This window comes from Euleptes europaea, chromosome 21 (genome assembly GCF_029931775.1).
Source record: "Euleptes europaea isolate rEulEur1 chromosome 21, rEulEur1.hap1, whole genome shotgun sequence".
Lineage (NCBI taxonomy): Eukaryota > Metazoa > Chordata > Lepidosauria > Squamata > Sphaerodactylidae > Euleptes > Euleptes europaea.
In genome coordinates, this window is record NC_079332.1 from 336,952 (window position 1) to 364,000 (window position 27,049).

The window sequence follows — 27,049 nt, forward strand, 5'->3', positions numbered from 1 at the left end:
CGACCCGGCCGCAAAGGGATCGGAAACGCTGTGGATTAAAATAGCCTTTGATAACATTGGAGAGGAACTGCCTTTGAAGGGGCCTGCTGCTTGTCTGGCTTGGGGGCGGGTGGAGAAAAGGGAAGCGGGCGGCTGTGCGCTCGCCTCCGGAGCCTGCGCTTCACCTCTGGGCCGGCGTGGCTTGGAGCAGCTTTGGGGCACCACCTACAAAGAGCTTCTCGTCCCCACGTTGTTCTGGCTTTTTGTCCCTTTCCATGCAGAGCACAGCCCCGCCGGAGGTTCGCCGTCTGGGCTCCTGTTTCTTTCCGGGGCGGTTGATGTGAGAGATTCGAACGTGGCACGAGGGAGCCATTGCTTGCGCCCTGCAAGGCCACCGTGTCCTCTTTTCATAGAATCATAGAATTGGAAGGGACCACCAGGGTCATCTAGTCCAACCCCCTGCACAATGCAGGATATTCACAACTACCTCCCCCCCACACACACACACACACTCAGTGGCCCCTACTCCATTCCCAGAAGATGTCCAAGATGTCCTCCCTCTCATCATTTGCTTAAGGTCATAGAATCAGCATTGCTGACAGGTGGCCATCCCGCCTCTGCTTCAAAACCTCCAGGGAAGGAGAGCTCACCACCTCCCGAGGAAGCCTGTTCCACTGAGGAACCCGCTCTAAGTGTTAGAAAGTTCTTCCCCGTGTCGAGAGGGTGTCTTTTGGCGCACGAGGCAGCGCCACATTCCCCTTCTCAAAAATCTGGGCAGGCTGCTTTACATCTTATGCAAATCACGCACGTTAATCGCCTGGACTCCCAGCCACTTTGTGCCGGCTCCTGGCTGTGGGAAAGCCAGGGGGACCGATCGAGGAAGCCTCCTCGCCCCCCCCCCAACCTGGACTTCCCCAAGAACGACAGAAGGGCCCAAATTCGGGCGGGGGGAAGACCCCTGGCCAGTTAAGGCCGCAGAGCCGCCCCCGTTGCTGGATTCCTTGTATCCAAGGGAGGGGGGGATCTGTTGAACCCCCCTGGCTCATGGCCAAGAATGCCCCCCCCCGTGCCCCCTTTCCCCAGACAGCCCATGTTTCTCCTTTGTATGATGGAGACTCCAGTGCAGCAGTCCTGGTTTGAATTGCCCTTTTAGCCAGCGTGGCGTAGTGGTCAAGAACGGTGGCTTGGAGTGATGGACTCTGATCTGGAGAACCAGGATTGATTCCCCACTCCTCCATGCGAAGCCAGCTGGGGTGACCTTGGGCTAGTCACAGCTCTCTCAGCCCCACATGCCTCACAGGGTGTGTGTTGTGGGGAGGGGAAGGGAAGGGAAGGTGACTGTAAGCCGGTTTGAGTCTCCCTTAAGTGGTAGAGAAAGTTGGCATATAAAAACCAACTCTTCTTCTTCTTCAACTGCCCCCTGCACACACACACCCCCAGTCCTTCCTTCTGTGCTGCTGGGGTTCATTTGTGGCTGTCCCTGTCTCGGATGCTGGTGTAGCCTCCGCAAGGCCCGCTCAGCCTCAGATGGGTGGGCTGGGGGAGGTCTGCTTGGGGGGAGCCCCCCCCCCGCCCCGTTTTTCTGCAGAGGGAGAGAAGTGCGGAGAAGGGCTGTTGACGCTTCAGGGGACTGAAGCAAAAGACTTTTCCGCTGAGTGACGGGGAAAGATTTTGCTGAGCGGATCCAGAGCCTCTGCTGGCTGTGGGCATTTCATGCCTGTGAGTGGGAAGTGTTCCTGCTCTTCTTTCTTCCTCCGCGAGAAAACCTGCTTCCAGCTGCTCCGGGAAAGCCAAAAAGCGAGCAGCTGCAGAGCAGGCGGAGGGGAGGCTGGTGCCAAACCAGAGGCCGGTGGGGCTGCCGGTGGGGTTGATGAGGGGGCGGGGGGTTGCCGATCCAGGTTGGGAAACTCCTGGAGATTTGGGGACGGAGCCTGGATGAGGACAGGGCCTCGGTGGGGTACAAGGCCATAAAGTCCACCCTCCAAAGCATCTGTTTCTCCAGGGGAAGGGATCACTGGCATCTGGAGATGAGCTGTAATTGTGTGTGGGGGGGGGTCCCCAGGTCCCTCCTGGGCGCCGGCATGCCTAGCTGCAGGCCCAAAAGCCCTGTGGGAAACACGCAGCCGCCTTGCAAGTGGGGTCCTGGACGAGCAGCGAGGAAACCCTCCTTCCAAAGGCCACCCAGCAAGACGAGGCCGATTAACCTCTGACCCGAGCACTTGACCCTTGGGAGCCAAAGGCAGGCCAAAGTCTTGACTCTGCTTTCCCCCCAGGAGCTTTGCATTTAAATTCGAGGATGGGGGAGAAGATGGAGACAAGGGTGGGGAGGGAAAGGGGGACGGCTTGCGTGCTTCGCTGAGGCTTGAGGAGTGGTTAGGCTTGCCAACCTCCAGGTGGGGGCTGGAGCTCTTCCAGAATTTCATCTGATCTCCAGACTACATAAATGGCTCGTTTATTATGTACTTATTTAAAACATTTATTCCGCTTCTCCTGGAGAAAAGGGCTGCTTTGGGAGGCGGTCTGCGGAGGGGTTTTGCTGTGGCCCTGGGTTGAGAACCTGGGTTCAAGACGGCCAGCTGAATAGGCCTGGGTTCGGAGTTTAACGCATGCCTGAGGCCTTTCTTGGCCATCGAAATTCAGATCGCTGCACATCTTTCGCTGCCCGGCCTTTCTTCCTGGGGAGGAAAGAGGCTTCCCTCTTGGGGGGTACGGAGAGCAAAATTCCACTTCCAGAGACGAATGGAGCCATCACCCTCACGCTGACAGGGCTGCATTAGGCCGCGAGGGCCGTGCCAGAAACATTCTTGGAGGCCGCCCGGGCTGTGGATGCAGAAAACCAGCCAAAAATGCTCTTTGCTGCGCGGCATGTAAATATAAAACTGCTCTCGTTCATTCTTCTCTGCCCAACTCCCAAAGAGTGCATGGAAAGCCAGAAGCAGTCACCCCAGGGCTGGTAAAATGAAGTATTGCTTCACCCAGATAGTATTTCTTCACACGACACATAGTTGAATTGTGGAACTCCCTGCCCCAGGATGTGGCGATGGCCGCCAACTTGGAAGGCTTTAAGAGGGGAGTGGACATGTTCATGGAGGAAAGGGGTATTCATGGCTACTCGTTAAAATGGATACTGGTCGTGATGCATACCTGTCCTCTCCAGGATCAGAGGAGCCTGCCTTTATCTTAGGTGCTGTGGAGCACAGGCAGGATAAATGCTGCTGCAGCCGTTTTGCTTGGGGGCTTCCTAGAGGCACCTGGTTTGGCCGCTGTGTGAACAGACTGCTGGACTCGATGGACCTGGGTCTGATCCAGCACAGCCTTTCTTTGTTCTTATGACTGGCAGGTCTGCCCCTTTCCCCACGTGGGCAGGGAGGGGCCTGCCTTGAAATTCACAACTACCTCCATCCCACACCCTCGGTGATCCCTACTCCATGCCCAGAAGATGGCCAAGATGCCCTCCCTCTCATCGTCTGCTTAAAGTCATAGAATCAGCATTGTTCTACACTAGTATTGTCTACTTAGACTGGCAGCGGCTCTCCAGGGTCTCAGGCGGAGAGGTCTTTCACATCACCTACTTGCTTAGACCCTTTAACTGGAGATGCCACTGCGGATTGGGCCTGGGACCTTCTGCATGCCAAGCAGATGCTCTGCCACTGAGCCACGGCCCCATGGTATCAACACCCAGAGCAGCTCACGTGGGCTTGGTGGTGTCTTTTTCTTTTAAATAGAAACGCCGTCCGCTTGAGGAAGTTTGCGGCTCAGAGCAGCCTCTGGTTTCCCGGGAGACTCGGCACCCTCCAGTTCTGCAAAGGGCACCGCGTCCAGGCTTCGGGCCAGCTGCAGACTCAGCAGCTTCTTTGGGCTCCCTGTGAGGCGGGCTCGGTTCCTCTTCCCACGGATCAGCAGGCTGGCGGGCGGCGCTCGTCCGAGCGGGGGTCTCTCCTTGAGGAGTGAAATGGACCGACACAAGCCATCCAGCACAGAAGCCGGGCCATTTGACAGCAGGGCGCCTTTACTCACTTGGTGATCTGTGATTTCCCCACCCTGGATCCTCTCTTTGGGTCTCTGGACCCTCGTTTGCGACTAGTCTGGGTACCGGGTGGCGAAGGGCGCTCGGCTGGACCCTCAAAAGGAAAGGGAGGGAAGGTTATGGGATTCGTAGCAAGAGCTTCTCACCTGCTCACCCCGCCACATGCTTTAAAGAAGAAGTGTTAGCCGTGTGTGTGTGTGTGTGGGGAAGGGTTGAATTCGCTTTTCCGCCCTGCAGTTGTCGATGTCCCACAAACGCCCCTGCAGATGGGCTTGTGCAAGCAGGACTTGTGCCACAGACGTGGCTGGTGGTGTGGCAGGAAGGGAGCGCTCTTCTCTTTCGCAAGGCGCTGAGTACCCCCGAGCTCATGACCTGTTTTCAAAGTCAAGCTTGAGGCTGCGGGGCTCCTCCGGCCTCAGCTGGGCGACAGCGTCGTTGCTCCGGCCCCCCGGCCTGTTCTGCACTCACCGCTCCTCTGTCTGATGGGAGCTGCGTGCCACTTCCCACGTTAGGCAGCTGCGGTAGAGTCACGCTTTAGTCAAATGGCACCACAAAATGGAACATGCAACTCAGGTCGGGCTGCCAGCTCCGGGTTGGGAAATACCTGGTGGTTTTGGGGGGCTGGAGCCTGGGAAGGGCAGGGAGGGACCTCAGTGGGATATAATGCCATTGAATCCACCCTCCAAAGCAACCGTTTCCTCTGGGGGAACTGATCTCTGTCGCCTGGAGATCCGTTTCAATAGCAGGAGATCTCCAGCCACCACCGGGAGGTTGGCAACCCTAGACTCAGGGTGGAGGCACTGACACGCTGGCTGGTGGCCGTCTTTGCTTGGAGAGCCAGCGTGGTGTAGTGGTTGAGAGCGGTGGACTCTGATCTGGAGAACGGGGTTCGATCCCCCCACTCCTCCACGTGAGCGGCGGAAGCTAATCTGGTGAACTGGATTTGTTTCCCCCACTCCTACACACAAAGCCAGCTGGGTGCCTTGGGCTAGTCACAGCTCTCTCAGCCCCACCTACCTCCCAGGGTGTCTGTTGTGGCGAGGGGAAGGGAAGGGGATTGTAAACCGGTTCGAGTCTCCCATAAGTGGTAGAGAAAGTCGGCATATAAAAACCAACTCCTCTTCTTGTATTCGGCAGAAGCCAAGTCCAAAAAAGGCCTGTTGTTCCCACGAGAGCTTTCCCAGAATGGCCCAGGCCAACAGGAGGCCTCGAACTCAGGGCTTCCAAACCTCTCAGCCCCCCGCGGGCCCCGCCACGGGCTTCCTTCCTTGCCCTTTACTGTGGCTGCTCGTGGGCCTTGCTGGAATCGAGTGCTTGTTTGCCACAGAGCTGGCTCGGAGAAGCGATCCCTGCCAGGTGTAAAAACCTGGGCCAGTCTGAACAAGGCAGCTGGTTGCTAATTGGGGGATGACTGGAACTGTCCAGGGGCTGGATCGGATTTCTCCCCCGTCTCTCCTTTCGTGCGTCTGAACTGGTGAAAGATGTCGGTTGGCTCTGTCCGCAGAGAAGTTGGGATTTTTTTGCCCCTGAATCCTGCCTTAGGCTGGGACTCTGTGCGTGCTCACGGCTGCCCCAGATCAACTTTGAACACATGAAGCTGCCTTATACTGAATCAGACCCCCCTGGCCCATCAAGGTCAGTATTGTCTACTCTGACCGGCAGCGGCTCTCCAGGGTCTCAGGCAAAGGGTCTTTTACGTCACCTCCTTGCCTGGTCCCTTTAACCGGAGATGCCGGGGATTGAACCTGGGACCCTCTGCATGCCAAGCAGAGGCTCTACCACTGAGCCACGGCCCCTTCCCAACTGATGAAGCTGCCTTATGCTGAATCAGACCCTCGGTCCATCCAAGTGAGTCTTGTCTACTCTGACCGGCAGCAGCTCTCCAGGGTCTCAGGCAGAAAAGGGTCTTTCCCATCACCTCCTTGCCTGGTTCCTCTAACTGGAGATGCCGGGGATTGAACCTGGGACCTTCTGCATGCCAAGTAAAGGCTCTACCACTGAGCCATGGCCCCTCAGCTTTCTGGCTCAGTGAGGGGTGTGTGTGTGTGAAGTGGGCCTGTGAATGCACCCCCCCAGCAAAGGAAGATGGCTGGACTAACTAGGGGGGGGAGCCTCAGCCCATCGGCACCTGACTTATGATCCTGTTTGCCTCTCTGATGTAGCTGATACTGTGGGAAGTTTTGCCAAACCCCGCCAGGCCCTGCATTTGCTGTGCCCGGAGGGGCCTGAGGAAACACCTGCCGCTCCCTGGGGGAGGGGGGTTAATTTTCAAAGGCAAACCTGAAGCCCCGCAGCGGCCGTCTGGCAACAGGAAGTGGTTCGAGGAGCAAAAGCCAGCCTCGTATCGACATGGAGCCCCTCCCTTCCCAGCAAGAGACGGCTCATGATTAAAAGTGGCCAGTCCAGATGTCCGGCAAAGGGAAGAGATTACGAAGCAGGCATGCAGTTGGCACCAGCAATTCCGGCAGGGCCTCTGCAAGCCTTCCTCAAAGGGAGGGCGTTGTCCCTGTCTTGGATGCAGGCAGGCGGCCAGGTTAGCCGCTGTGGCCACGATGTCCCTGCAGGCAGGCAGGCTCAGTGGCAGAGCATCTGCTCGGCATGCAGAAGGTCCCCGGTTCAATCCCTAGCATCTCCAGGTAGTAGGTGATGTGAAAGACCCTCTGCCAGTCACCCTGGAGAGCCACTGCCAGTCTGAATAACCATACTGGCCAAGACAGATGAAACGAATGGGGCTTGGACTGCGGTAACTCTGCATAGGATCGCCCTGCAGGAGTCTGATCCAGTATGAGGCAGCTTCAGGTGTGCACATGCTCAAAAGAAAAGGACCCGTCCCTTCTAAGATCCAGCGCTCAGACCCTTGAGGGCTTCGAAGGCTAGATCTAACGCTGCGGATCGCCCCCCCCCGAACTCAACCAGAGCCAGTATAATTCTCTTGAAAGCGGGAGTGTTGTGGTCTGTTTGGATGGTCTGGATGCCACAGTGTGAACCAGGCGTCGTTTTTGGGCAAGGGCAGCCCAAGAACAAAGTTAATTGCAGTAGTCTAGCCTTGAGGTTCCGAGGGCCTGAACTATGCTGGCTGGGTCAGCCTTTTCCAGATGTGGGCACCAACAGCGTACCGCCCGGGGATGGAGCCTCTTGTTCCCACACTGGGGAAGCACGCAGGCCTCCGTCACCCAGGGAGTAAATAAGGGGGCGGTTTGAGGTTGGGGAGAGTGGCAGGGGGGGGAAAGGGTTGATTCCTCTTCCCCTGTGCGGCAACTGTAATGTGAGGGGGGGTTTCTGTTTCCTTTCTTTGGTGATCCCTGGATGGATCCAGGCTCAGGAAACCTCAAAAAGCCCTTTGTGGTTTTGTCAAGCGGCGGGGGGGGGGGTGTCCCCCGTTGTGGCCTTCTCAGCGCTGCTGTGCCCCGCGTTTGCCCCCCCTCACTTTGATGCCGCAGATGCGCTATTTATGTGCAGCCGGGCCCAGAGGTAACGTCAATGATGTAAATGCAATAGGAAACGTTCAGCGCAAGGAGACGGAACGAGGCATGAAAATAGCAGGCTTGCCGGTTCAATATGCAGGAGGGAGAAACAAAATTGAAGCCCGGGTTTCCAGGGCAAATGAGGAGAGCGGCCAGATTTGGGAGCATCGCCCGTAGCTTGGATGTGCCCGAGATCCGCTGACCTAGAGGAGGCAAAGTGAGATTACTGGACACTTGGGAATAGGGTTGCCAACCTCCAGGTACTAGCTGGAGATCTCCTGCTATTACAACTGCTCTCCAGCTGATAGAGATCAGTTCCCCTGGAGAAAATGGCTGCTTTGGCAGCTGGACTCTATGACATTGGAGTCCCTCCCCTCCCCAAACCCCCAAGCCCTCCTCAGGCTTCACCCCGAAAACCTCCCACCAGTGGCGAAGGGGGACCTGGCAACCCTGCTTAGGAGGGGAGGCTGGGAGGCAAACCCATCGGCTCCTGGAGTTGTTCTCTGAGAAGAACCGGAGCTTGGCCAGAGCTGGTGCCAGAGAGCTTCCTGCCAAACGAAATGGAAGCCCTGCAGATTTTCCACCAAAAACGTCCGGCTCCATATGCACACCTTAGGCCGGAGGTGGCCAAACGGTGGCCACTGGTTGCTTACCAGTGAGTCAGGAGCCTCGGCTTGCTAGGGGGCAGCCCCCCCCCCCTTATTGTTCAGAGTATGGCTGAAGAAACTTACAATCACTATATGAAGCAAAGTGTATTAAAGTGCATGAGGTGACTATACATAAATAAATAAATTCATACATATATACAATTTCACTAAACAGTCCAAAAGGTACAAGTATCAAAGTTCATAAGTAGAGTTAACATTTGTATCCCTTTGGGAACAATCGTCTGTGCAACTATGTATGTGAATTGATGTATCCCTTGTGGAACTGAAGACCTTTAATATACTTAAGTTGCTTTTTTCATCCCAACGGGAGAATTAAAAATATCTTTAATGCCTGCATAAGGAACCATGCATGTGAAGTGATTCTCATTGAAATGGGGCTGAGGAAGAAATGAAACGATCGTCCCCCTGCAACAACAACTATACATGAAGACATCGTTCCAGCTTCTACTTATGAACTTTGACACTTGTACCTTTTGGACTGTTTAGTGAAATTGTATATATGTATTTATTTATTTATTTATAGGCACCTCATGCACTTTAATACACTTTGCTTCATATAGTGATTGTAAGTTTCTTCAGCCATACTCTGTGCTTATTTCCTAACCTTTGGTAACAGTACAGTGGTGTTTATTTTGGTTGCCCCCTTATTGTTCAGCAGCCGGCTGAGGGATTATCAAGTGGGGCAAAACGGGAGAGAAGGCCAAGCCAGGGTCTCTACGGAGGCCTCAAAGCTGACCCCCGGCCCTTCCCGTTTCCAGATGTGGCCCGCGAGGCTGAAGGGTTTGCCCAGCCCCTCTTGGGAAGAGTCCTCATCGGTCCGATTGCATTTGGAGCAGCTTCCCTTCAACGAGGGTTGCCAGCTCCAGGTTGGGAAATGCCTGGAGATTTTTAGGGCGGAGTTTGGGGAGGGGAGGGACTTCAGTGCCATAGAGTCCGATTGCCAAAGCGGCCATTTTCTCCAGGGGAACTGGTCTCTATCGGAGGGAGATCAGTTGTAGTAGCAGGAGATCTCCAGCTAGTACCTGGAGGACGGCAACCCTACCTTCAGACGTCACTTCAGCGAGGGGCTGACATGCCTCTCCCCACCCCCGCCTGCCCCCTTCCATTCTGCAAGGCAGCAGGGAACGGAGGCTGGTTAATGCTGCCGTTTTTCACGTCTTCCTTTGGAAGACGATCTGTCAGTGCCGTTTAGCGTGAGTAGGTGCTGCGGTGGCGGTGATGGTGGGGAGACTGCGAGAAGAAGCGCCTTCTTCATAAAATAAAACCAGCCCAAAGCCTAATTTTTAAGTGGCAAATGGCCCAGGCCGAACGGGACAGGGGAGGCGGACGCTGCACGACCGACTTGGCCTTGTGAGTTGGAAGAAGAGAAGAAGAGTTGGTTTGTTATATGCCAACTTAAGGGAAACCGGCTGACAATCACCTTCCCCTCCCCACAACAGACACCCGGGGAGGTAGGTGAGGCGGAGAGAGTTGTGACTAACCCTAGTATATATGCCAATACAGGTATTGCATTGACTAACCCCAGTTGCCAACCTCCAGGTACTACCTGGAGACCTCCTACTATTACAACTGAGCTCCAGCTGACAGAGATCAGTTCCCCCAGAGAAAACGGCCGCTGTGGCAATCGGACTCTATGGCATTGAAGTCCCTCCCCAAACCCCGCCCTCCACTGGCTCCGCCGGTGGCGAAGAGGGATCTGGCAACCCTGCCCTTTGGGTTTGCCTCCTTCCCTTGAGACATCCTTCCCAGAACAGGGGCTTCTCTCTTTCTGAGTGGGGAGGCACCTTGTGGGAGGGTCCGGGGGAGGGTCCTTGTTCCTCCTGCCGGAAACCGTTCTGGGTGTGAGGAAGCCCCCTGGTTTTGATTCAGGAGAAGAGGTGGCTTTTGCACGAGGGAAGGACGAAAGCGAGGGCAGGAGGGGCTTGAGGCTCCCGGCTGGCTGCCTCCCCTGAGCCTCCGGTCCAGCCGTGAAAAGCGGCCCCCGCAGCATCTCTGCGTTGCTCTAGTGGCCAAAGATTTCTGGAGATTATCAAATGTAGTTATTTTTAGTGATCGGATTAGTGATATTAAAGATATCAAAGATGAGAGGAGGATTCCGTTTTGGCTTTTGGCTAGATGATCTGTGAGCGCACGGCCTGCCCTGACCTGTTCCTGTCGCTTCCACGCATGCAACGTTTTTTGGGATGTGTCCGTTGTAATTCTGGGAGATCTCCAGGGCCCACCTGGAGGTTGGCAACCCTAGGACTATGGGTGGACCTCTGGGGGGGTTGGAACCCCTGCCCTGAGCGGGGGGGGGGGGGCTGGCCAGTGTCCAAGTAAGGCAAGGAGAGCCACACTTTGGAGAAAGGCAAGGACCTGGGTGTCCGCAAAGACGCGTGATGTGGTTGGACCTGGTTTCGGTTGGGGGGACGAGGGCTCAGAGAGGTTGCACCGGAGGGGAAAGGAGAGGCCTGATGGCCGAGGGAGCTCCGTCTGGGCGGCTGGCGGGGCTGCAAACACCAGGCCTTGCGCTTCCAAGGATGCTTTGGGGCCATCTGGCGCTCTGCGTTTGGAAGCTGTTTACTCTCCTGCATGACTCCGTGATTCCCTCTTTTCGACGTTTCCACAGCCCTCCCCGCAACAAGCCAGCCACAGAATATTCCCCGTTCCGCGTCTCTCTCCCTTAAGGACAGCTCCAGGGTGTGGATCCGGAACCCCTGAGAGGCTTGACGTTTATTAGCCGTGTAACGAGGTTTGCAGATGAACTCTCCGGCTGAGCAAAGATACCATCTTAACATCCCCCCCCCCGGGGACAGGAAGTTGTCACGGAGCCTGAGTCAACATTTTGCCCGTGCGACGGAGCCACATGTTGTTGATCAAGGCAGGGGGGGTGTTGGCCATGTCTTCCCTGCGCTGGCCCTGGCTCTGTGGGGAGATCTCTTCCTGCCCCTTGTTCTTGGCTGCAGGGTCATTTCCTCAGCTCTTGGCTTGGACCACTCCTGCCCGCCCACCCTGGCATTTCTAAGCTGGGAGGGCGAGAAAAGTGAGGTTCTTGAGACCCTCGTTGAGCCTCTAAGCCTGGTCTGTTTTTTTTTCATCAGCTATGCAAAAGTTTACAGATAATTTGTTGTTTTACACATGAAGCTGCCTTGTACTGAATCAGATCCTTGGTCCATCACAGTCAGGATTGCCTACTCAGACCGGCAGCGGCTCTCCAGGGTCTCAGGCAGAAAAGGGTCTTTCCCATCACCTACCTGCCTGGTCCCTTTAACCGGAGATGCCGGGGATTGAACCAGGGACCTTCTGCGTGCCAAGCAGAGGCTCTACCGCTGAGCCACAGCCCCTGGGGAGTTTTCCCTGATCCTGCCGTTCTGCGATTCTGTCTTCCCTGGTGTGCAGGCAGGGAGGTTTTTCTTGCCTGCCCTGCTGGGGAAAGGGAAGGGGCCAGGTCACAGCCGGCATGAGGTATTTTGTTGCTCCGAGCTCCCCCGCCTCTCCTTGGGCCCCTGCCCCAGGCGGCCTGGGACCTGTCGCCCCTGGGGGGCTTGGCTGGTGGAGTTGCAGCCCCTTCCTCGTTGTGTGAAGAGGCGCAGAGCCAGCCCGGGATCCAGGCCCCTTCGCCCCACGGCAGACGGAGGGAGCCGCGAGAGCAGAGCCCAAGGCTGGTTCAGCCGAGCGCCTGTGTTAGGTTTCAGGCTCTCTCTGGGCTGGCAATTGAGGTCCTGTTTCAAAGTTTAATTATTAAGCAAGCCATGAAATATAGATGCCCGCTTCACACCTCGCGGCCTTTCAGAGGCGTCCCGGCGCATGCTGTTCTCCTTTGGCAGGCAAGGAAATAATGAGGCTTCTGATGGACTGGAGGTGCGCCACACCAAGGCAGCCGTTGCCCCCCCCCCCCAACATTTGGGGCATCAGATCCAGCTACGCCATTGCTTGGTCTTGGGCCCACTGGCCTGCTTGGTTACTAGGGTTGCCAACCTCCAGGCAGTAGCTGGAGATCTCCTGCTATTACAACTGATCTCCAGCCGATAGAGATCAGTTCACCTGGAGAAAAAATGGCCGCTTTGGCCATTGGACTCTATGGCATGGAAGTCCTTCCCCTCCCCAAGCCCTCAAGCCCTCCTCAGGCTCTGCCCCAAAAACCTCCCGCTGGTGGCAAAGAGGGACCTGGCAACCCTATTGGTTGCCCACCAGGGTTCCTGCAGCATGCCCGCTTGGGCAGCTGCCACCTACTGATTGGTGGCCCTTGGCCTTTTGGGGAATTTTAAGGACGCAAATCGTAAACGTTCACCTCACTTCTTCCAGAACTTTCTCCTTGCCAGACCATTTCCGCTGGTTAGAAATTAATAAGGTCAGACGAGCTTTCTTATTGGCGAGATGTCACGCCCTAGAGACTCAGCCGAGACACAAGGGCGATACAATAAAATTACTGCAGAAGAACGAAAATGCCCATTTTGGTCCAAATCAAGTAGACTTCCTAGCCTGCATGGTTTCCGCATGCCCACAAAATTGCACGAAGTAAATCTATCACTCCCTGGATAAAACAGCTAAAGACACTTTCTGAGACGCGGATGTTGCGTTACCTGCTGTCAAATAGATCGGTCAATTGCGTGTTAGATGTGGCCCCCTTTCTCTTTATAGTGTCAAGGAAAAAGTTAAATTCCGTCTCCCCTTTTTTAAAGTGTCCAGTGGCTGATGGGTAGCCAGAGGCGGTTAAATTGAGGGAAAGGAAGAAAGGGATGCTTGGAGGTTCCTGTCCTTGGGGGTGCCTTGTGGGAGGTAGTTGTGAATTTCCTGCATTGTGCAGGGGGTTGGACTAGATGACCCTTGTGGTCCCTTCCAACTCTAGGATTCTATGATTCTCTCTTGGCCAGTGCTGGCTGCCCCCAGGCTGAAATCTGGCCTCAGGGTCGCCCCAGAAGATGGGCGCTTTGGTGTGGTGTGGTTTTGCTCAGCCTTTTTGGTGTCCTTAACCTGGGTCTCTTTTCACTTCCCATGTGACCCCCCCTTCCCACACAACAGGCTTCTAAACCTTAGGCTTGGAAGGACGGGGTTTGCGATTGATTGCTCACAGAACCAAACAATGGATGAACAACCCCATTAAGCCTATTAATTAAAAATGCGTTTTCCTTCCCCCCCCCCCGCCGCCCCCAGAAAAGAGTAGGAAACAAATTAGTCATGTCTGACAAAGCTCTGTTAAATGCAGAACAAAGCCGGGGCGTGCAGGAGACGGCAGGACGGGCGGGAGCCGAGCCGTGGGGGCCTGCCTCTCGCGTATTCCCATAACCGGATCAAAGTTCTCCGGCTTTGAGCGAGTTCTGGATTAACGGTCGCTTTCTTTTGTTCTCTCCTCGCAGTCTGCTGCTTCGTAGTCCATAAGAGGTGCCATGAATTCGTTACCTTCTCCTGCCCGGGGGCAGACAAAGGTCCGGCTTCAGACGTAAGTACTCGGCTCCGTCTGGGGGAGGGAGAGGGGGCCAGATGTTTCCAAGAGCAGAAGCACCGGTTTGAAAGGGTGGAGCCTGCGCACGCTGCTCCAGGGTCTCACCGAGAGCATCCATGAAAGAGAGGGGATTCAGGCTCAGGTGTCCCAGATCCCAGCCCCCCTGCGCCACAACTGGCTCTTTTCTCCTGACCCGTGACAAGGTCTGAAAGTCTAGGACGACTCACCTTCAGCACAGTTCAGTTTGTGAGTGGCCAGGGCCAGTTATTCTGGGAGCCTCTTGGCTAGCATCTGTGACGTCACCCCGCGTCTCAGCAATCCATATGGAAGCTCAAGCGCTGGGCCCGCTTTGGTGGTTGTGCGTAAGGCCCGCTGTTGAAGTCCAGGAGCACACAGTCTGTCGCCGCTCTTCGAGGCCGGTCTTCACCCTGATCGGCACCTGTGGTCGGCCTGTTTGGAGAACGGGAGCTTCCGTTTCCAAGAAGACAGTTTCGGTTTTTGCTCAGAATCCTTGGTTTCTTTATGTTTTTACGGTGGGAGGGCTGTTGTTCCCAGCCGGCGGCTGTTTCCGTGTTGAGTCCTCATGCTGCAGATACCCCTGGTGGTTCTCGAGGCTGAATTCCCGACAGCTGGCTAACTTGGAGGAGGGTGAATTGGCTCTAGGGCGCGGGGTGGGTGGGGTGGGTGGGATGGCTTCCATGCGCAGGGGCAGCGTATTTTGGGATACTGAGGGCCACCTGAGATATGGGAATGGAGATTGTGGACAGATCTCGTGTTGCTTTTTTAAAAAATTGCCATTTTTGCTATCCAAGTTGGCCCCCCCCCGCCCCCCAGGATGGAACTTTTCCTGTAGGGGAAAAGGGTAGGCTGCCCTGGAGCAAATAAAAGCCCGCATGTATGGGTCTGATTCAGGAGGGGCCATGGCTCAATGGTACAGCATCTGTTTGGGATGCAGAAGGTCCCAAGTTCAATCCCCAGTGGCATCTCCAGTTAAAGGGACCAGGCAGGTAGGTGATGTGAAAGACCCCTGCCTGAGACCCTGGAGAGCCGCTGCCGATCTGAGTAGACAAGACTGACTTTGATGGACCCTCAAGGGTCTGATTCAGTATAAGGCAGCTTCAGGTGTTCAGATCCTGAAAATGGCATGGGGGGGAGCTAAAGGCTGCCCGCCCCCAGCCCCACTGCTGGACATTACGAGTGTAAAAAGAGGCCAGGCTGTCTTGATGCAGGGTTTCATGTGAGGTAAGGATCCAAGGGAATCCTCTTGTATTCAGCCACCAGATGCACTTGGCTCTGCTGTAGGGGGGCTTTGTCTGGCCGAGGGCCCCCCGCCCTAGGACTGGCTTAGCAGGTCTCTCTTTCTTCATGCGGCTAATTTCTGGGTGGGTTCGGAGATGGAGAAGGGGGCCGCTTTGAGCCAAAGTGGAACTTTGCACCCCCTTGAACAGCGGGTCAGTCTTTCACAATTGGAACTGCAAATTTGGAAAGGAGTTGCAGTTGGAACTTGCACTTTCAGGCAGGTGGATAAAAAGACGATGCCCCTGTGAGGACGACTAAACCACCTAATTCAGGGCCGCTCCCCCTCGTGCTCCAGAGCTGCAGCACCTCCCGCCTTCAATGAAAAAACAGTGCAAACAAAGTCTAACGGTTCCTCCCAGCCCCAGATGTGCCCAGAGCTGAGTTTGCACATTCCTTTTGGGAAATGCAAGTGCCTTTTGTGAGACACACACACACACACCCTGCCGCTGCCTGGCCTTGGTGTCCCCAGGTGGTCGGTGGGCTTTGGGCATGGCTGCCCCTTTGCCTTCCCCATGGAAACGGTCTCATTTGGAAGAAAGGCTCTCGGGAGATTGATTGGGAGACACCGCTGAACCTCTCTGTTCCCGCAGTGGCTATTCTTAGCCTCTCAGCAAGGAGCAGACCCAAATAGATGCCCTGGTTACCGGCTGCTCTTTTGGGGGAGCCTGGCAGACTTCGAGCCTGGGGTGCCTTCCTCCTTTTCTTTCCTCCAAACAAAAGAAGTCCTTGGGCACAGAAAACAGCTGGACGGGAGAGAACGCTTGTACTGATGTGTGTTTGTGTGTGCTGTGTCATTAGACAGGGTCACTCCAGTTTGGAAAAGACCATCTGAGTCCGGTCAAGCGGCCTCCCTCCCAGGCACGGTCCATCTTGAAACCCACAGGGTCATATTCCCTCTAGAGAGATAAATGACGGTCATCGGCTGGGGGGGGGTAGTTGAGTCTCCGTGGCGCTGCAAATCTTCTCTCTCCTGCCCTACTATTTGTACTGTTGAGGTTGGCAGAGGAGGTCTGTCAAGGCAAGAAGGACAAGGGGGAATCAATTTCGTTGCATAGTGCGCACACCCCCCCCCCCCGCAAGTCTGGAGAACAATAATGTCCATGGGCGTGCTTCGGGTTATCCAAGGGGGCCCTCTGTCTCAGAGCTGGCCTAACCAGGCCTTTGATGGGGGGACAAGATGCCCCTCTCATCTCAGGAGCTCCTTGGAGTTACTGGAATTTGCATCCGGACATCCTGTGCTTGTAAACAAGAGTCGCCGTGACCGGAATGTAGGTAGTAAAGAGTGGAAATAGGAGCCGGCTGGAGAAGGTTACTCAGTGGTTTCTGGCAGGCTGCGGAGGCTCCAGGGATGCTGGGGTGCGGCGGAGGAGTGGGCTGGTCTGCGTCAACCCCCACCACACCCTGTACCGTTGTAAAAAACGAGGGCGCCCCTTCCCCTCCCCTATTGGGGAATGCCCTCTCTGGTTGGCGCTGTCTTTGGTCTTTTGGAATTTAGCTGGGGAAGAGTTGCTCTCATCTCATTCCCTGATAAGGCTAAACCTTTTGGAACTGAGAGCTGGTGGCAGACCTACCTACACTGCACTTGTCAGAGTCCTACTTATTTCTGTTCAAGTGTGTCTCTTCGTTATGCTGTGCAGCCTGCCAGGAGTCCAGGCAGGCTGTTGACATGAGTCAGGCCAATTCCTGTGCAAGTGTTATTCTTTTGTTTTGTTTTTCAGAACGGGTCAAGCTGCCCCACTCCTTCCCCCTCCCTCAGCTCTGGCCTTGAGCTTCTAGTAGGCACTGTCAGTATTCTGGCTTACTCCCTCCTTCCTGCTAGGCTCCGTTATCACCTAATTCCCAGGCAGCTTGCTTCTGCACCTGGGATGACTCTGTGCTTAAAGTTATGCTTTGTAGTTTGGTTCGCCGTTAGCAGCTTTGAACTCGTGGATTGCTCACGTTGTGTTCCTACGTGCTCCTCAATAAACGTTTACCTGCTTCTGATCTACCTGTCTGAGCAAGTGACTTACTGGGATTGCCGAGGGCAGCTGATGAACCTCACAGCGCTGAGTGTTTTGGGTGTTTTGGGTTTTCTTAGGAAAACATTTGGCAACTTTTGAACCAAAGAGGAACCCGCTTGATGGAGGTTGGGCCGGGTCTCCTCTGCGGCTGGAGCGGACGGCAAGCAAGGAGATCTCACTCAGGAACAAGCGGCTCACCTGAAAAAGAAAGGCTGGGCCGGGAGGGAGGGAGGGGGTGTGAATGGCTTCCAGCATCCCTGTTGCGCACCTGGAAGATGCCCTGTCCATGAAGGCAAACCCTCTCAGTGGAGAGGCAAGAGGGCATTGCGCTGGCCGGCCTTTTCTGGCTCTTGGGGGGGGGGTGTCGGTGAGTGCTGCCAGATGTGCAACAGTGGGCCCAGAATTCTTCCTGGTGAAAAAGTGGGGGGTGGGAGCGTAGCCAGCCATTTCCTGCTGGAAGAGGGGGGGGGAGCCCTGTGCCCCGGTTCCTCTTTGACACCCCATCCCCCACCTGGAAATGAGGCAGTCCCGCTCTTGGAGAGGGTTTTTCTTCTGGGTTTCTAGAAGGGGCCCAAGAGGTCATCTTTGTTCAACCCTTTGTTCATTGCCACAGGATTGGAACTGTCTGGGTTGCCTCCCAGCCCTCGAGAACGGGTATAAAGCTAAAGATCCAGCTTTGTACATAATTAAAGAGAATCACGAGCAAAGAGAAAATGGAAGTCTTTTCCAATTATCTTTCAAAACACCCCCCCCCAACCCCAATTTCCCCTCCACACTCTCTTTGGGTTTATCTGATCTGCTTTATGTCAGATTCCTTGTGGATGGGGAGAAACGGACATTGAACACGGATCTCTTTTGTTGGGGAGATAAAGAATAATTACTTCTCCACTTGGCTGGTCTCTTCAGATAAAGCTTAGTGACTTGAAATGGTAGGGGAGGGAGTTCAGAGCTTCAGGATTGGGACGCAGAAGAGAAAACCCAAACCTGGGACCCCTTCTGCCTTATGGGTTTGTTGGGTTTGTTGGGGGGGGGTTTGGTGCTGTTTTAAGGGAAGGGTGTGGGGTCAGGGTCACGCTTGATCACAGGATAAATTCTGTTGGGCGTTTGAAGAGCTCTTGAGTAGGGGGGCAGCTCCTTCTGGGGGTCTCCCCGTTCTGGAAGCGCTGCATCTTTTGGAGTTGGTTTCTGTGGTGGAATAGATTAAGACGGGCAAGTCTTTGTTCCTAAATGGGAATGGCGCCATTTCATGCAGAGAGGATATTTTGCTGCAGTGCTGTGCCGCTGCTGGGATGGTTTATTACATGCTCCTGACCAGCAAGGGCCGTTTTTAAGCCGATTAGCCAATTGCTGCTCATTAATTGGCTCCCTGCTTCTGTTTCTGGCCAGGTAGCCAAGCCAGCTTTGTCAACCTCTTCCTTCCCCCCAAATCAGCAGCCCCCGTGGCCCCTTTCACCCCTTTCACGTGTCTGGTGGACTCCAAGCAGGTTGAAATTGCCGACTCAAGGAATGCCCGCCTGTCGGGCACCATCGGGGGTGGGGGGTGGGTGAGTCCCCATGGCATTCTCTGTGGTTCTTTCCAACCAGCACCCCTCTCTTGTTCAGCGCCGCCTCTGAAGCTATGAGGTCTAGGAACTTGCAGCTTATAAAAATGGGGTGGGGGCTGCCGTGGGTGAGGCAGTTTTGCAAGTTGTCAAACGCATTTTTCACTATTGCCCGACTGTCTGAAAGGCAAAGAACAACATCAGCCACTGCTGAAAGGATTCAGAGTGCAGGCTGGACCCTCCTTGGCTGCCTGGGGCAGGAATCCTGGCTGTGTTTTTGAGGACTGGCAGCTCTCTGGGTGTGTGTTTTTTATGCCCGTGAGTGGCATTGTCTGCCAGCCATGAGCAGCCATGCTGCCTCCTCCTTCCTCCCTCCTCCACTGCAAAAGAAATAAATAACTCGGTGCTGTAGCGGGCATGAGGAGCTGCCGTACCAGGAGGGGCACCCAGGGCAAATCGGGCCGAGCGCAGGCGAGGAGGGTGGGACGGCGGAGAAAGGAGCCGGCTGGCCTTCCTTTAGAGAAGCCCACATGGTCCGTTCTTGGGGAGGGTGGGCGGGGGGCTGAGGTCCCCCAGGGAGTGTGAGATGCACCCAGCACAAGTGCGCACTGAAGAGCCGAGGCCAAACCCCTTTGGGCAGAGGGATCCAGAGAGGACACATTCTTGGGGAGTACCATAACCAGCTGGCCAGACCCAGCTGCAGCCAGAGTCCGAGCAACCGGGAGGCACCAGGCCAGAGGCCTTTTGTCCCCTGAAATTGGGCTGTAAATGCCCCCCCCCCCACAATCTCCGAACTTCATCTTGAAATGAACCCTGGGAAGCAAGAAAAGCTTTTCCCGAGCGCAGCCGCCGCCGCCTTGCTTAATGAATACACTCTTGGTTCTGGGAGGCTCTTGGAAGACAGGTTAATTGTTCTTCGCCCCCCTCTTTGCCGGCTTCTCATTACCCAGCTGTCAGCCCCGCCGTTAAAAGGAGCATTTTGGTGCATTTGTGAATCAGAAAGAAGCCTGCTTTGGGGTGTCGCCGGAGGGCTCCGCTTTGCTTCTCCATGCAATTAACTTTGCTGCGTCCCTGGCCCAGAGAGCCAGGGGTCGAGCAGATCGAATTAAGTGAGGTTCAGTGAGACACCGCCTCACCCGTGTCACTCAAGTGAGCAGAGAGAGAGAGAAGGGGGGGGGAACGCCTCGATGTGCGGATCTATGCGCCGCACAAGAGCGCCATTTGCAGTGTGGATGCCAGGAGAGGACGCTTCCCAGCCTCCTGGGATTCCTTCGGGCCCTGGGAGGGCTGGGGTGGGAAGCGCCGTTAAATCCCAGCTGACCCATGGCAACCCCCATGGGGGGGTTTCAAGGCAGGAGACATTCAGAGGTGGTTTGCCATTGCTCACCTCTGCGTAACAGCCCTGGCCTTCCTTGGTGGTGTCCCATCTATCGCCATACCCAGCCCAAAAGCTGTGGCCCCCTTCATGCATCCATTCCTCCTGTGATCCCCTCTTCCTCACCCCCCCCACCCCGCTCTCCCGCGGCCCCCCACTGTGGCTGTTTCTCCTGGAAGCTTCTTGGCCCTGATGGATTCTTTAACGCCAGAAGCGAGGGAGGGAAGTCCGGCTCGGCTTCTCCTTTATCCAGAGTTACCCCCCAAAGGCTTCTCACTCTCCCTATTGCAGGCTTTTAAGAATACCCTCAGATGAAATTTGGGGGCAGAGTTTTCTCCCCCACCTCCTCTGCAACGAAGGGTGCCAACAGCAGACCCCGTGGGTCAGTTTGGGGTTTTCCTCTGGGCTCTGCCCACTTCCCCAGGCACTTCTCCCTTCCCTTTTTGTCTGTGGCTCCTGTCTGATCGGTCCACCCGACGCCGGCCAAACCCCGTCTTGCTGCCAGGGGGGGCAAAGGCTTCCCGTGGGGATTCTCCTGGAGCTCGAACCGAGGTGTCCTTTGGCAGCTTCTTGCTGAGGCCAAAGCCCCCCCCCCTCGCTTCTGCCACGTGCTCAAGTGGGGAGTGTGGAGAGGCCTGCTCCTGCTGGGCACCTGAAGCCAGAAGAGTTTGGTCCAAGCGGTCAGTTGAGAAGGGGGGCAGGCCTGCCTGGACACCTGTATCGCCCAACCATGGGGCAGCCAGGTCAGGCCAGAGGCAAAGAGGGCTGGCGGATCCGGCCACTGGCCTGGAAGGGCCAGAAGAGGAGACCCTCTAAATCCCAGGGTGGGTGTGGCCGCCCACAGCCCCTGCCCGCCCTTGGCACCTGGGGCCAAATGTCTCACATAGCCAAGGATACGGATGCACGCTCCCCTTTTGATGGGAAGCCAGCCCGCATTTGTGTGTGTGTGTGTGTGTGGGGACACAGGGAGTGATCCTGGACTGGGGCAAGGGGGGGGGGGGAAGCTGTGACCAGTTCCCAGCTCAGCCAGGATGGCTTCAAGCCAGTGACTGCCCCCAGCCTGACCAACCTTGCAGTGCTGTTGGCCCTAAGTCCCTGGCCAGTGTAGCCACAGCGGCTGCCCAGATTGGACCAAGCCTTGTGCAGTGGGGTGTGTGTGTGTGTTTGCTGTTTACAGGGTGGGTGCCGATAACCCTCCTTTCCCACCCTGTGATTTTTCGCCCTCTCTTGCCAGGACCCCCGGAGCAAACACAAGTTTAAAATCCACACCTATTCCAGCCCGACCTTCTGTGACCACTGCGGCTCCTTATTGTACGGACTTATCCACCAGGGGATGAAATGTGACAGTAAGTTCAACATGCGGGACATTTTGGGGGGGGCAGTTATAGCAGAGGCTGCTGTTCCTGGGGTGTAAGAGGAGTGTAAGAGGAGGATGGCTAGACATGGTCACCTGCTGGCCCAAAGCCTGCTGGACAGCTGGAGAAACCCAGGACAGCCAACCACCCGGGAAAAAGATGCCAAATCTCTCCTGCAATGAATGCCGGAAAAGCTGGCATGTGGGAGACCTGCTTCCCAGGCAGCGTGGCGGATTCCCTGCACCCAGAGACAAGGTCTCTTCCCCCACCTTCTTCCGCTGGACATTTCTGCTATTTAAGCTGGGAAGGGATTTCTGTTTTTGCCCAAGTCCTCCTATGAGTGGTGGGAAAGCACACGCTGCTCCATCCTTGGATTAATTTTCTCTCTTGCCGTGGGCACAACTGCACAGTCTTCGGCTGACATCTGGCGGCCGCTTTGTAAAACTCCATCCGTCTTCTTCAGCTGCGTTTCCCCCACCCCTCTCCTTGTGGGGGGCCGGTTCACGCATGCGCACTCCTCGCTTGGTGTTGTGAACGCAATGTGCGAATAAAAAAGCAGGCTCCCCATCCCAGAGAGGCCCTGCTCAGCTCCCCGAAGGCATTGTGGTCCCAGCGGCATCCTCTGCTCTTGCGTTCCTCAAGCGAACGGTAATTGAGGGAAGGGAAATCCAGCGACGGATGCTGAGGTGCAAAGCAGACTGTGGCAGAGGAAATCTTTTCTTTCCTTTCTTCCTTTTTACTCAGTTTAGTTTGCTTTCTGAAACGTTTCCCCAAAAGCAAAGTTATCTCCCCGCTCACCGCAAGTAATAAACCAGAAAAACATTTACCCTTTGAGAATCAACAAAAGGCATTAAACTGTATAGCCTGAACCCACTTCAGTTAGGAGAGCAACACCCCAAAGATCTAGCCAAGCACATGGGTCTAAAGGCAGGCAGGCGTTTGCAGGGGTCCTGTGTGGCTGCCCTCCTGGTTGAGGCACGTGCGGTGGCAATGCCCGCTGAACCCCATGTGCGAACACACCTCCTCTTTCCAGACCAAGTCCTAGGAGGAAAGGCTGAAGGAGCTGGGTGTGTTTAGCCTGGAGAGGAGAAGACTGAGAGGGGATACGAGAACCATCTTCAAGTATTTGAGGGGCTGTCATATAGAGGAGGGGGCAGAGTTGTTTTCTGTTGCCCCAGAAGATCGGACCAGAACCAACGGGTTGAAATTAAATCAAAAGAGTTTCCGTCTAGACATTAGGAAGAACTTTCTAATGGTTACAGCAGTTCCTCAGTGGAAGAGGCTTCCTCGGGAGGTGGTGAACGCTCCTTCCCTGGAGGTTTTTAAGAATATGTTAAATGGCCACCTGTCAGCATTGCTGACTCTATGACCTTAGACAGATGATGAGAGGGAGAGCACCTTGGCCATCTTGTGGGCATGGAGTAGGGGTCACTGGGGGAGTGGGGGGGGAGAGGTAGTTTTGAATTTCCTGCATTGTGTAGGGGGTTGGACTAGATGGCCCTGGTGGTCCCTTCCAACTCTACGATTCTAACCAGAGAGAGGTGCGAACGAGCACACATGTCCCGGCCCACTCAATGGGGAGGGGAAACCTGGTGGCAGTCAGAGATGTGGGGCAAGAACTGGGCAGGCCTCGGTCTTGCAAGATCTGTAGATGCCTGCTGGCCCTCCCCACCCCCACCCCAATGAATTTGGCCGTGCTGAAGGAGACACCTAACTCGAGTGTGATGGCAGGAAGAACCCGCAGGCCAGGTCTTTGGTATTCAGACTGGAATCTTTCTTCTTCTTTTTGCCCCAATCCTGCCCCCCCCCCAGCCTGCATGATGAATGTCCACAAGCGCTGTGTGATGAACGTGCCCAGCCTCTGCGGGACGGACCACACCGAGCGCCGAGGCCGGCTACACATCAAGGCGGACATAGAAAACGAAGTCCTCACGGTTATAGGTAAGTGGGGGAGTTATTGGTTATTGGGGGAGGTTATTGAGGGGGGGTGTCATTCCTCGAGAGAGAATGACAGTCAGTACGGGGAATAAAAATGCTTAAGAAGTGACCTGAAACTGCGTGCGCGCGCACCTTTGGAACTGGGAGAGAAAGGTGGGCAAAAATAAGAGATCCACATTTTGCTCCTGTGGGGCCTCCATGGCTGTAAGAGCCCCCCCCCCCGGTGGTCCTGGGGGCAGCAATATTTCCAGGGGTGTCAGTGGAGGGGGCTGCAGGGAATCCTGGGTTCAGCCTCTCCCCTGGCTTCTCTCAGTATCCCCCCCCCCCGCTCTTTGGAAATGAGCCGTAGCAGGTGGCTTGTTTCCCTTTCCCAAGTGCAAGGGGGGGAACCTGGGGGGGGCACGTCAAGCAGGAGAGCAACAGCCGTGCCCTCTTCCAGGGACCCCTCCCCAATCTGCGTAAGCAACGGCTTGAGGCTCGGATGTTCCTGGAGGAGGCTCCCAGCCCTTTTGGGCATTGGGAGTGTGGAAGATGCCGGGTGGGGGGGGGGGAAGGATGGCTTCCCTAGAAAGTCAGTTAGTAAGCCAAGAGTAGGGAGAGGGGGTTCCTTCCTTTTCCTTCTTTTCCTTTCCTTCTTTTCCTTCATCTGCTTATCTGATATGCTGCCTTTCTCCCCATGGGGGGGGGGACCCAAAGGGGTTCCCTTCATTCTCCATTTTATCCTCACAACAAAGATGGGGAGGGATCTGGAGACCAAGTCCTAAGAGGAAAGGTTGAAGGAGCTGGGTATGTTTAGCCTGAAGAGGAGAAGACCGAGAGGGGTCATGATAACCATCTTCAAGTCCTTGAAGGGCTGTCATAGAGAGGATGGGGCCGAGTTGTTTTCTGTTGCCCCGGAAGGTCGGACCAGAACCAACGGGTTGAAATTAAAACAAATGAGTTTCCGTCTAGACATTAGGAAGAACTTTCTAGCAGTTAGAGCGGTTCCTCAGTGGAACAGGCTTCCTCAGGAGGGGGTGAGCTCTCCTTCCCTGGAGGTTTTTTAAGCAGATGCCCATCTGTCAGCAATGCTGATTCTGTGACCTTAGGCAGATGATGAGAGGGAGGGCATCTTGGCCATCTTCTGGGCATGGAGTAGGGGTCACTGTGTGTGTGTGTGTGTGTGTGTGTGTGTGTGTGTGGGAGGTAGTTGTGAATTTCCTGCATTGTGCAGGGGGTTGGACTAGATGACCCTGGTGGTCCCTGCGACTCTATGATTCTGTGATTCTATGAGTCACTTAATGAGCCCCGGGTTCTCTGCAGTTTAATTGGGGGGAGCTGGTTAAGTGACCTTGAATGGCCACCATTTGCAAGGGAGAACGGCGAGAGTATCTGCCATGCAGTGACGGCGCCGTCCAGCAGATGTCGGTCCTCGCCTTCCCCTCGCCCGCCGAGGCTTGCCTGTTGCCGGCGCTGGATCCAGCCGCAGTCAGACGCTTGGCCGGGCTCTTTGCAGGCTCCCGCGCCACATCTGAAGGCCGTCTCTTTGGTGTGGGCGGCTGCCCACTGGCTGAAGGTCAGCCAAGGACGGCGCTTCGCGTCGCACTGCTTCCAAAATATGCGTACGGATTCAGAATGCCAGAAGACGTCCCGCCCCAACGCAGGCTCCTTGGAGTCGGCTTCGTGGAAATGTCAGGGTGTTCTGTGCGTGTTTGTGTGCCCGCCTGCCATGGTTGGGAATGCTGCATCCATTGGAGACGGGGGTGGGGGGAGGAAGAGGCTGTCAGGCAGGGAAATAGCGGCTTCAGTACTTTGGATGGGGGGGGGCGGGCAGGCTCTTCTTTTGGCCTCCTCCCAGCCTCCCTGTCTCCCTCCCTGCTTTGTACATGCCAGAGAAGAGAGCGTGCCCCCCCCCATTTCATGGCTAGCAGCAGCGGGGAGACGAAGGCCAAGGAACCTGCGCACAACTGTAGTCTAGAGATCAGGTGTGATGCCAGGAGATCTCCAGGCCCCACCTGGAGGCTGGCAACTGTGCTCCAACTGTGAGAGCCAGGGAGGTGTAGTGGTTAAGAGCGGTGGTTTGGAGCGGTGGACCCTGATCTGGAGAACCGGGTTTGATTCCCCCACTCCTCCTCCACATGAGCGGCGGAGGCTAATCTGGAGAACTGGATTTGTTTCCCCACTCCGGCACACGAAGCCAGCTGGGTCACCTTGGGCTAGTCACAGCTCTCTTCAAGCTCTCTTAGCCAATTCTTCTCCTCCTCCTCTTCCTCCTCCTTCTTCTCCTCCTCCTCTTCCTCCAACTCTCTGCTTTGCAAAGCAGGAGGAGCTGGCTGGTGAGCCCTGCAGGCTATGGAGGGGCAGAGAAGTCTAGTCCTGAGGCTGCTCCTTGGCCGCTACACCCTCCAAGTCTCTTGCTTCTCGCAAGGGGCCGGCAAACGTTCTGCCCAGTCTGGGTTCAGCCCAGCCCTGATGCCTTCCTTGTTAACTCAAATTGTCCGGGGCTGGGGGCCAGTCTCTGGGGTTGAAACCAAGGAGAGCCTGAGCTGGGGAGTAGCTCTGCCCAGGGGGCCTCCCTCACAGCTGGGTCGCTGACCAGTTGGCCATCCGACAGCGAGTCCTGCCTGGAGGGCCGATCCTGTCGGCTGCTGAAGGTGAACCTGCCCTTGGCGTGCGGACCTGATCCTGGCTAATTGAATGAGCTGACGAAGTGAGTCTCTGGCCCAAACCGGAACAAATTATGCAGCAATTAGATAAACAAGCCAGAAATGCATTAATTAATGTGCACCGGCCCAGGAAGATTCTGCCGTGAGTGCGGTGCTTTTTCCGTCATAAAAATGTGTGCAAATTTATTCTTCTGCAGCATATTAATTAACTGTTTTAATGACTGGAGGTGCTAATCTTTCTTCCACACGCTCCTTGGAATTCAGACTCTCTCCAGCACCCTGACTGGCTCCCTCTCTTCACTGATCGCCTTGCTGGGAAGGAGAAAAGCGACCCCGGCCGGCCTTTCTCTCAGCCATGGGAGGGGACAGTGGGCTTCGCAGCCTGGCGGGGATCCCGTTTCCCCCTATCATTAGTTATCAATAAATTCATTTTGAGTAAATACAATTAGCACCATTCTAGGAAAAGATCATCACACTGGTCAAAGCAAACAGGTTTGCTTTTGTCAGCAGAGAACAGTGGCTAGAAATGTCTTCTAATGCAAAATCATTCCCTTAATTTGTAAGCAAATGGCCTCGGAGACGTCACAGCATGCCACGGCGCTTTCAAAGGAAACAAATTTCTTGTGTAAAGGGCTTAGGCAGTAGCATGGCTGAAAATGACCCAGTCAGAAGAAGAAGAAGAGTTGGTTTTTATGTGCCGACTTTCTCTACCACTTAAGGAAGACTCAAGCCGGCTTACAATCACCTTCCCTTCCCCACAACAGACACCCTGTGAGGTAGGTGGGGCTGAGAGAGCTCGAAAAGAGCTGTGACTCGCCCAAGGTCACCCAGCTGGCTTTGTGTGTAGGAGTGGGGAAACCAACCCGGTTCACCAGATTAGCCTCCAGCGCTCACGTGGAGGAGTGGGGGGAATCAAACCTGGTTCTCCAGATCAGAGTCCACTGCTCCAAACCACCGCTCTTAACCACCACACCACGCTGGCTGTCCTGGTTCATAGTCAGACACATGAACTTGAGAGTGGAGCAGAAGTGTCCTTTGGTATTCCAAACCAGAAGAGGCTCTCTGCTCAAACCTTTTTTTCCTACCCGTTGGGAACCCAGGACAATACCTGTTGGTTGTCACCAAGGAGCCAGCTTTTGACTTACACAAAACTCTTCCTCAGACGATCTGGGGAATGGAGGGGGTGTCTGTGGGGCGCGCCAGAGTGTTCAGCTCCATCTGGCCTTCATTGCCATCTTCAGACAGTAACTAAGGAAGCAGGTTCAAACGCCGCTGTTGGGTTGACTTAGATTTCTTGCATGTGTGTCACTTGATTGGTTTTTACTGGTGAAGCTTT

At 55.4% G+C, this 27,049-nt stretch overlaps 1 protein-coding gene across 1 annotated transcript in view; it reads left to right on the forward strand.

Moving 5' to 3' along the window:
- PRKCB (protein kinase C beta) overlaps nt 1-27,049 on the forward strand; it is a 90,339-nt gene that overhangs the window by 21,772 nt on the left and 41,518 nt on the right. The window contains exons 3-5 of the mRNA XM_056866527.1: nt 13,475-13,557; nt 21,010-21,121; nt 22,943-23,071. Of these exons, the coding sequence (XP_056722505.1) occupies nt 13,475-13,557; nt 21,010-21,121; nt 22,943-23,071 (324 nt within the window). The remainder of the gene's footprint in view (nt 1-13,474; nt 13,558-21,009; nt 21,122-22,942; nt 23,072-27,049) is intronic.